The 9,931-nt window shown below is 39.7% G+C and overlaps 1 protein-coding gene across 2 annotated transcripts; it reads left to right on the top strand.

Moving 5' to 3' along the window:
• On the top strand, positions 1 to 9,899 carry LOC102585886 (uncharacterized). 2 transcript variants are annotated; one of them, XM_006341864.2, is made up of 10 exons: positions 1 to 179; positions 3,126 to 3,214; positions 3,400 to 4,302; positions 4,405 to 4,525; positions 4,640 to 4,699; positions 5,107 to 5,895; positions 6,053 to 8,555; positions 8,652 to 8,845; positions 8,950 to 9,009; positions 9,204 to 9,899. In XM_006341864.2, the coding sequence occupies exons 1-10, from the start codon at positions 131 to 133 to the stop codon at positions 9,578 to 9,580; spliced, it is 5,145 nt and encodes a 1,714-aa protein (XP_006341926.1). In that variant the 5' UTR covers positions 1 to 130; the 3' UTR covers positions 9,581 to 9,899. The 2 variants fall into 2 exon arrangements, with proteins under 2 accessions (XP_006341926.1, XP_006341925.1); XM_006341863.2 differs by having other exon boundaries at positions 6,050 to 8,555.
• Positions 9,900 to 9,931: the final 32 nt, after the last annotated feature.

The following is a 9,931-nucleotide window of genomic DNA, read 5'->3' as shown; positions in this document are numbered from 1 at the left end:
TCTACCCTTTTGCCCTATATTCACCCCGCCTAAGCTTCTTCTCCCCTTCTTCCCTCCTCTCTCACAAAGCAGCATAAATTAGGGTTTTCTTTGAGCGCTTCTTCACTTTTTCTCCTTCCGATCATCAGCCATGGGTGACAAAACTCAATTTGATTCTCGCCTTAATCAGATCTCCAAAGGTTAAATTTTTTATTTTTTCGCACTTTTTTCAGCTTCGAAATTCTTCAATAGATGCATTTTCCCCTTTTGTTTGTCTTATCGTAACGAGATGAATGTATGTTGTCGTTGTGAAAATGAAAGATTGTAGCTTTATGTGTGTTCTACTGTTGCCGCCACTGTGGGTTTAGGGTTTCCATGAGGTTGATTAAGCTTCGACCTGCTGAAGACAGTGTTCGGGAGCATAAAAAATGATGATATTCGAGTTTTGTGACTGTATAGAGTATCATTCGCTTATAAAGTTGTGATTTTTCTGTATGAATTGATAAATAATGCTATAGGAGATTTTTTTGCTACCAATACTTTTATACTCAAAAAATTTGACTTTGCAGTTGGAATGTTCATGTTTGAGTTTTTTTTTTACTATATAAAACATCACTCGGTTATAAAGTTGTGATTTTTTTGTATGTTTGATGAATAATACTTTAAGGAGATTCTTTGTGTGTGCGCTTTGTCTTTCCTATCAATACTTCTATACAAGAAATTGACTTTGTAGTAGTAATGCTGATGTTTTGTGTTTTCTTACTATAGAAAATATCAGTTGGTTATAAAGATGTGATTTTTTTTGTATGTTTGATGAATAATACTCTAGGGAGATTTTTGGTGTGTCTGCTTTTTTTCCTATCAATACATTTGTACTCGTAGAAATTGATTTTGCAGTAGGAATGTTGATGTTTGAGTTTTCTTATTATAGGAAATATCATTTGGTAATGAAGTTCTGATTTTTTTGTATGTTTGATAAGTAATATACTATAGGGAGATCTTTTTTTCTGTGTCTGTTTTGTTCCTATCAATATACTGTATGTTTGATGAATAATACTATAGGGAGATTTTTTTTTGTGTCTGTTTTGTTCCTATCAATACTTTTATACACAAAGAAATTGACTTTGAAGTATGAATGCAGTTGTTTGAGTTTTCTTATTAAAGAAAATATCACTCGGTTAATTTTTCGTATGTTTGATGAATAATACTATAGGGAGATTTTTTTGTGTGTCTGTTTTGTTCCTATCAATACTTTTGTACTCAAAGAGATTAACTCTGTAGTTGGAATGCTGATGTTTTGAGTTTTCTTACTTAGAAAATGTCACTCGGTTATGAAGATGTGATTTTCTTTTGTATGTTTGATGAATAATACTTTAGGGAGATTTTTTTGTGTGCTTTTTTTTTCCTTTCCTATCAACACTTTTATACTCAGAGAAATTGACTTCGCAGTAGGAACACTGATGTTTGAGTTTTCTTACTATAGAAAGTATCACTTGGTTATAAAGTTGTGATTTTTTATGTCTGATCAATAATACTACTTGGAGATTTTTTGTGTGTTTGTATTTTTCCTTCAGCATGGTGTCTACCATTACTTTTATCCTTGAAGAAATTGACTTTGTGGTGGTAGCTGGTAATGTTGCTTAACAATTGACTAGTCTCGTGTTTGAGTGTTTTAATGATGTTAGAAGTTTTGGTGAGTTGCTTTGTATTGTCCAGTCTTAGGACCAACCGTAGCCTTCGGAACTTGGGATAGTGGGCCTGCCTGTTTATCCTTCTATATTTAAATACCAGGTTTAGTTTGCATTGCGCGAGGCTCAAACCTGTGACATAAGTCATAGATCCCTCAACCTGTAAAATTAAACCAAGTCATGAAGGCAAACACACCCCTCTCTTTTATCACCTTTGATCCTCTTATTGCCTCACCTAAGAACAATGCACATGAAAATAGACATTGAACATTGTGGAATCATCTCAGAAGACTTGCTCATCTTGTTCTACATGTGTGATACTTTAAACCTTTTGTTGAAAGTGATGATTCTAATCTTGTCCAATCTTGTATCACCATATATCCATCTTAACATATGTATTCTTACAATTATATATCTTACTGGTATTATATCCTTAGACACTCAATAGTCACTTCCAATATACCATTCCTGGTTTGGAAACCATTTTGCATCCACTGTTGTTAAAGGCTTGCTCAAAGCGCATTTAAGCCCTGAAACTCTGTAATTCCAACTTGTGTGCTTTTCCTCACTTAGTTGGTGCTTTAGTGCAGGCATCAAGGGGCTAATTCTCGGGCACATCTTCACCAAGCTCAATCTTTAAAAGCACAATACTAGACAGTAATATATATATATATATATACACACACACACACACACACATGATACTTCTCTTTGCTAAAACCCACTCATTATTTGCACTTTGCTCTTGAAATCCAATGTATTTTGGTGCTTTTTGCTTTTGACTACTTCCTTGCCTTTCATGGTACCTGTTAATTGGCCAATTTAGTGGGTCAAAACTTCAAGTTTTTTAATCTCAAAGGATAACTTAATGAAGTATGTAAGCAACTAACTACTTAATAATGACAGACCTCAGCATTGCTTACAACCATGTTAGACAAGTGTCATGTCTTTTGCTAGTATTGAAGCCCTTGATTTCAGATGTTATCTAGGAGTATCTTTTTGTAGTTATGAGAGATAAGAAGTGACTATTACTGCATGTAAGCTAGGTATCCTGTGTTGCTGAAAGGCAAATTTAATTCATATAAATCTTCTGATTTTTTTGGCAAGTTTTCATTGAGCGCTACTTAAATTGAAGGTGGGATCTTATTTCTTGAATGTATCGTTATGTTTATCTGTTTTACATGCCTTTGATCAGTTATATGCCTTCCAAATTCCTTGCTCCTGTAAATAATTTTGATGCAGACCCTTGGTATTTCTATGATGGAAGAGGTTTCATATAATAACTTATAGGGATTATATGGAACCTCTTATTTTGCTTATTAACATAATCCAGTAAGCAGTAGGCTTTATTTTCTTACCTTGTCAAAAGGGTGTTTTGATTCCAATTTGTATTTGTATTTGTATTTGTCGTAGTGCAAGATTATGTCTTTATAGATAAGTTATTTTTGATACATGTAGATGTGCAAGGACCCAACGATTCCATTCCGCTTTCACCGCAGTGGCTCCTGCCAAAACCAGGGGAAAGTAAGGCTGGGATAGTTACCGGGGTACGTTCATTATTGCTTTGGATTTCCTTGTTTAAACCCTGTACCGTTCACACTTTTGAGAAACATTTTGGTGTTGGGTTTGAAGCAGTTGAGGTTTTCTGCTTAAATTGTGTAGCGGTTCTTATTAAACTGTTAATTCATAAACTAGCCTGATGTTTTTTTCGTCTATTGGTGTTTAAATGCAGGACAACCATCTCAACATACATCCGGGGTATGGTATTCGTTCAGAGTTAGCGAAATTCCCTGGGATGGGTGATGATATGCATGATAATCAAAAGAAGAAAGATGTTTTTAGGCCATCTGTGCTCGATATGGAATCAGGTCGACGGGATCGCTGGCGTGATGAAGAAAGGGACACCAATTCTGCTGTTCGAAGGGACCGCTGGAGGGAGGGAGATAAGGAGATTGGTGATGGCCGCAAGGTGGAGCGCTGGTCGGACTCCTCTGGCAGACATCATGGAGAAGCACGACGTGTTCCAGGTGAAAGATGGACTGATTCTGGAAATAGGGAAAACAATCACGATCAGCGTCGAGAGAGCAAATGGAACACGCGCTGGGGACCTGATGAGAAGGAAGCAGATGCTGTACGTGAGAAATGGAGCAACTCTAGCAAAGATGCTGAAATGCATCTTGAGAAGGGGTCTCCAGGTCTTGCTTATCATGGAAAGGATGAGAGAGAGGGTGACCACTATCGGCCATGGAGATCTACGTCTCACGGCAGGGGAAGGTCAGAACCTACTCATCAGGCTTTTACACCAAACAAACAGGTTCCTACATTTTCTCATGGCCGGGGACGTGAAGATGGTGCTACCGCTACTTTTTCTCTAGGTAGGGGTCGTGCTCTCTCTGGAGGGAGCCCCATGATAAAGGGCTCTCCTCATGTGCAGTCATTCGGGGCATTCTCGGAGAAAGCTGAAAATGTTTCCTCTCCTATACAATACAGTCGGATAAAAATGCTTGATGTGTATAGAGTTACAGACATGCAGTCCTGTAGTAACTTTTCGGATGTGATTGTGCAATTTCCTTCACTTACACAAGATGAACCTCTGGAACCTCTTGCATTATGTGCACCCAGTCCGGAGGAATTGGTAACTTTCAGAGAGACTTGAAACTGATATTACTTAGTTGAATTGGATTTTGATCTGATGTTAATTAGTTTAAATGAAGTAACTGCTCAAGTTTATGTATAGGCTATCTTGAAGGGAATTGATAAGGGGGATGTTCTGAGTAGTGGAGCTCCGCAGATTACTAAAGATGGAGCGTTAGGTCGAAACTCAACTGAACATACTCAGCCAAGGCGCGGCAAACTAGGTACTTCTAATTCCTAGATCAGTTACGGGATTTCTGAATCTTGATTAATTAAGCTCTCAAATTAGTATGTTTTGTGCTATGGTTTTGATTGCCATCATTTCTTCAAATGTACAGGTAGCAGAGAAGATTTATCATTTGATGATTCAAGAGATGAAAGTATTGACAATGCAAAAGGTGACTATGAATCACCCAGATGGCTTTTTCTTCGGAAAGTTGCATCCTTATGGGTCCAGTTCTAAATCTGAGACTAGAGTTTAGAGAGATTTTCTGATCCCAAATTAGGTGCTGTATGTATATGTGTGGATATCTATCCCTTGATGTACTGTGCAGTTCATCAGGATGCAGTAACAAAAACAAATCTATAATCTTATTAAGATTTGGAGTCCTGTTAAAATTTCGAGATCCAAATACTTAAAGCTAGTCTGTTGGTTATGCATATCTTTCAATAAGCAGAGTTGTCTTCTGAGAGAGCTGCTTTTGAATTATGGTGGTTCTTGTTAAGAGATCTATCAATTATGCTTCTTTTTTATCTGTAATTGGGTTTCAATAGATTGTCTTAACTTATTATTTTTAATGTTCAGTTTCAGTAGAAGACAGTATTCCTCATAGAGAACGGGAGTCTGTCAATAGAGATCCAAGCACACCAGGACACTCACCTGTTCCCCATGGTGGCGGCTTATGGCGATCATCTTCAATTGGTGCACGTTCACATCTGGTGGCTAATGATGCTAGAGAAATGCCAACTGATATCAGGTCAAGAACATCTGACATTGGATGGCTCCAGAACCAGAAGGATAAGAATATAGAGCGGGAAAGAGATCTTGCAGATCCTTCTTACCCCAAAAACGAAGGATCTAAATGGCAGTTTGGAGATGATCCTATTCTCAAAAGGCAATTATCTGCTGCCATGGACAAAGAGTTGGAGATGAGGAAAATTTCACAATCTTCTCCGGAGGACCTGGTTCTATATTACAAAGATCCACAAGGCTCAATTCAAGGTCCTTTCTCAGGTAGTGATATTATTGGATGGTTTGAGGCTGGATATTTTGGCATAGATTTGCTAGTTCGATTAGCTACTGCACCACATGATTCACCATTTTATCTGCTGGGGGATGTTATGCCCCACTTGCGTGCTAAGGCTCGGCCACCTCCTGGATTTGGAGCACCAAAGCCCAATGCAGATGCTCCAGGGGGGTTGAACGTGAGCAGCTTCACAAAACTTCATGCAGGTTCAAGTGAGATTGATATGGTAAAGAGTGACATGAATTACAAGCATGGCTCAACAACAGAGGCTGAAAATAGATTCTTGGAGTCACTGATGGCTGGCAAAGTAGGCCATGCACCGCTTGACAAGTTTGCTCAGTCTGAAGGTTGGTTTGAATTTATTTTTTGAGTTGTATTCGTCTGAATTTTGCATTATTGTTGTCTATGCTAATATTTTTGTATCAATAACTGAAGCTTCAAAAATTGGAAAGATGTGCATTAATATTTAACTGATGATTGGTGATTGCTTTTCTTGCTCAGCAGGCATGCCGGCTTATGGTGCAAATAATATTGGTGCTGTTCCTCCTATGGTAGCTGAAAGTGGAGATAATCTGTATCTCTTGGCTAAAAAGATTGCTCTTGAGAGACAGAAATCTCTACCAAAGCCCTATCCTCTTTGGCCCGGGAGAGATGCACCATCTGTTGTTCCAAATGCGGATATTGTTCAAGATCCTTTGCCTCATTCTCAACGGCCTTCAATGGCTGAAAATATTCGCCAGCAGCCCCATAATCAGAATGTTGATTTGATGTCTCTACTTCAGGGCATACCAGACAGATCAGCTGGTATTAGTAGCGGTCTTAGTGGTTGGTCTAATTTCTCCGTCCAAGGGGGATTAGAACCGCTTCAGGAAAGGATGGAGATGCATCAAGGTCAGAGTATGCCCCCTCAATCTGCCTTTGGAATGCAACAACAGAGGCTACACCCACAGAATCCACCTATGACCAACTTATTGGGTGCCGTGGATAATACATCCAGCATTTTGGCTACTGAAAAGCTACTTTCATCTGGAGTTCAAGATCCACAGCTGTTAAATCTATTGCAGCAACAGTACTTGCTGCAGCTACAGTCTCAGGCAGCACAAGGACCACAACAATTGTCAGTGTTAGACAAGTTGTTGATGCTCAAGCAGCAGCAGCAGAAACAGGAGGAACAGCAACTAATATTGCGCCAGCAGCAGCAGTTGCTCTCTCAAGTTCTGTCTGATCAGCATCCTCATCAGCGATTTGGTGAACAACCTACCCTTTTCCCGCCTTCACATAATTTGTTTTCAATGAATACACAAATACAACTTCCAGTTATGGAAGAAGCTCGTGCTTCAAATTTCGTCTTGCCCTCGAGCATTTCTCAGGATGTCAGCCAAATAGGTAGCTCTGAAACCTCATCTGTGCACTTGCCACATCAAATGTTTGGAGACTTTTCCAGTCAGAGGAGTTGGGGTTTAGTGGAACAAATTGATGATGTTCAACCGAAGGTCCCAAGGATGGCAACAGCCATGATTGATCCATCATCACATACAGAATTTACCAGCAAACATCACCTAGAGAAGGGCTCAGAAAACAATGAACCTCCAGCCACTGCTGAAATTGCCTCTCATTTTCCACATGTTGAACAATTAGAAAAGGCAGTTATACCACCACCACCAGCTGTTGATAATGACTTGCATCAGAAAAACAGAGTTGAATCACCACCAGCTGCAGCTCCCTCAGAACCACAGATTGAAGGAGATGATCTACGTGATGGACTTTCTGTCACCAAGGAACTGAAAAGTGTTGAAACCCGGGAAGTTAAAAAATCATCTGAAAAGAAGTCCAGGAAGCAGAAGTCTACTAAGGGACAAACTTCGGACTTGGTGAAGGGAGCTTCTAAGTCACAGCCATCAAAGCCCTTGCAATCTGATACCCCCATTGCTTCTGATTCACAATCTGTTTTAGTTGACAAAGCTACAGCTGTAGGTCCAGCAAGAAGAGAGAGCAAACCTGAAACAGCTATTGCTGATGTTGTGGATGAATATCCAGGGCAAAACCCACCAGTTTCACAGTTCAACTCCCAAGTACTGTCTGGACAGCGAGCTTGGAAACCTGCTCCTGGTTTCAAGCCGAAGTCATTGTTGGAAATTCAAGAGGAAGAGCAGATGAGAGCACAAGCAGAAATAGCTACTACAGAGGTCGCCACATCTCTGAGCTCCTTGAGTGTGTCTACTCCATGGGCTGGGTTTGTTACTAATTCAGATCATAAATTAGTTAGAGATACTCAGCAAGATGCTGCCAGCACTGATTTGAATATGAATAATTCAGATGTTTCTCTCAACCAGAAGAGTAAGAAAAGTCAATTGCATGATGTACTGGCTGAGAACACTTTGGCCAAGTCAAGCGACAGAGAGAGAGATTTTCCTGATATTACATCTATTCAACCTTCTGTATCTGTCAACGATGATGATAACTTTATTGAAGCTAAAGAAACTAAAAAGAGCCGCAAAAGATCTGCAAAATCTAAGGGTGCAGGAGCGAAGGTCTCAGTGCCCACTGCTGCTTCTGAGGTGTCTATTGCATCAAGTCCTATTGACAAAGTCAAAAGCTCGCGTCAGGTACAACCTGACCAGGAAGTATTACCTGCTATACCATCTGGTCCTTCGCTAGGAGATTTTGTTGTTTGGAAGGGCGAGTCTGCAAGTTCTTCTCCTATTCCTGTTCCAGCATGGTCCACTGATGCTGGGAAACCCTCAAAACCCACATCCTTACGGGACATCCTAAAGGAACAAGAAAAGAAGGTTTCTTCTGGACAGCAGCATATACCAGTGCCAACACAGAAATCTGTGCCAAATCCACCTGCCAGAGTAGGTGGTCCATCATGGTCTGCCACTGGTTCATCGCCCGCCAAGGCATCTCCTATTCAGATCAACTCACAAGCTGGCACTAATTCAAAAAATAAAGTGGAGGATGATTTGTTTTGGGGCCCAATAGATCATCCCAAGCAAGAGGCAAAGCAGTACGACCATTTCCTTCCTCTCTATTAGCTCTTCTCCCTTCTCTCTTTTTTTTTTGTTGAGAAATCCCTTCTCTTTGTTGGCTGTAATGCCTGCAGGTCTGAATATCCTCAGCTTGGAAGTCAAGGCAGTTGGGGAAGCAAGACCACACCAGTGAAAGGAAGCCCTGGCGGTTCATTGAGCAGGCAGAAGTCTGTTAGCGGTAAGCCTGTAGAACGTTTACTATCCTCATCTCCTGCATCAGCTCACTCGTCCCTGAAAGGGAAGAAGGATGCTTTAACAAAGCATTCAGGTAACCATATGTTCTTTTAAGAACTAATCAAGATCTAAAGTAAACAATATTTCTTAGCGGAAAAAGAAAAAATAAATTTAACACAACTATCTTCATTGTTTCAGAAGCAATGGATTTCAGAGAGTGGTGTGAGAATGAATGTGATAGGCTCATTGGTACTAGAGGTATTTTGTAGAACTGCTACTCTCATTTGATTTAAATATCACTCATTTGGAATACATTATCATCCCATATATTTTGAACTGTGTCTGTAGTTGTGGAATTTCTTGAATCTTACACAGAGCAACCTGAGAGTATCTACATAGAACTATACTGACAGTTTGTCTGATGTGTTCCCAAATTCTTTTTGTTCATTCAGATACTAGCTTTCTGGACTTCTGTTTCAAGCAATCCAAGTCAGAGGCTGAAATTCTTCTGATAGAGAATCTTGGCTCTTATGATCCTGATCATGAGTTCATTGACAAGTTCCTTAACTACAAAGACTTTTTGCCTGCGGATGTTTTTGACATGGCCTTCCAGGGTCGGAATGATCGTAAGGTCACTGGTGCAAGTGCCAAAGATGTGACTTCTAACAGTGTTGGCTTTGACCAGGGTAACTCAAGTGTTCAGGATTGGGCCCCAAAAGGAGGAAAGAAGAAGGGTAGGAAGGGGAAGAAGGTTAACCTTTCAGAGTTGGGCTTCAATGTGGTTAGTAACCGTATAATGATGGGAGAGATTCAGACTGTGGAAGACTAGGTAGAATGAGGAATGGTACATACTTTGTGTTTGAGAAATGTTTGTAAATGCTTTAGGATTATCCAGCAACAGAAGCAGTACTATTTAATCTGCTCAAAGCAATTTTTGTGATGCTATTTATGACTTTAGGTCTTCTAAATCAGATTTAATCAGAATTAAACCTAGATCTCTTTTTCATGTTTGTCCTCCACCCTTTTTGTTTTTGTAATACTCAACGTTGTAATGCATCCTGAGAGAGATGCTTTAGCTGAGGTGGGTTCATTAGTGTCCCTGCATTATAGTTTCCAGATTATTTAGTTTCTAGTTGAAAGTTATTGAACTCAGTTATTTTGCAGGACCTTACGAAGGTTT

Source organism: Solanum tuberosum, unplaced genomic scaffold, assembly GCF_000226075.1.
Source record: "Solanum tuberosum cultivar DM 1-3 516 R44 unplaced genomic scaffold, SolTub_3.0 scf00032, whole genome shotgun sequence".
Classification (NCBI taxonomy): Eukaryota; Viridiplantae; Streptophyta; class Magnoliopsida; order Solanales; family Solanaceae; genus Solanum; species Solanum tuberosum.
The sequence above is the reverse complement of the archived record's forward strand: the minus strand, read 5'-3'. Positions and strand labels throughout refer to the sequence as shown.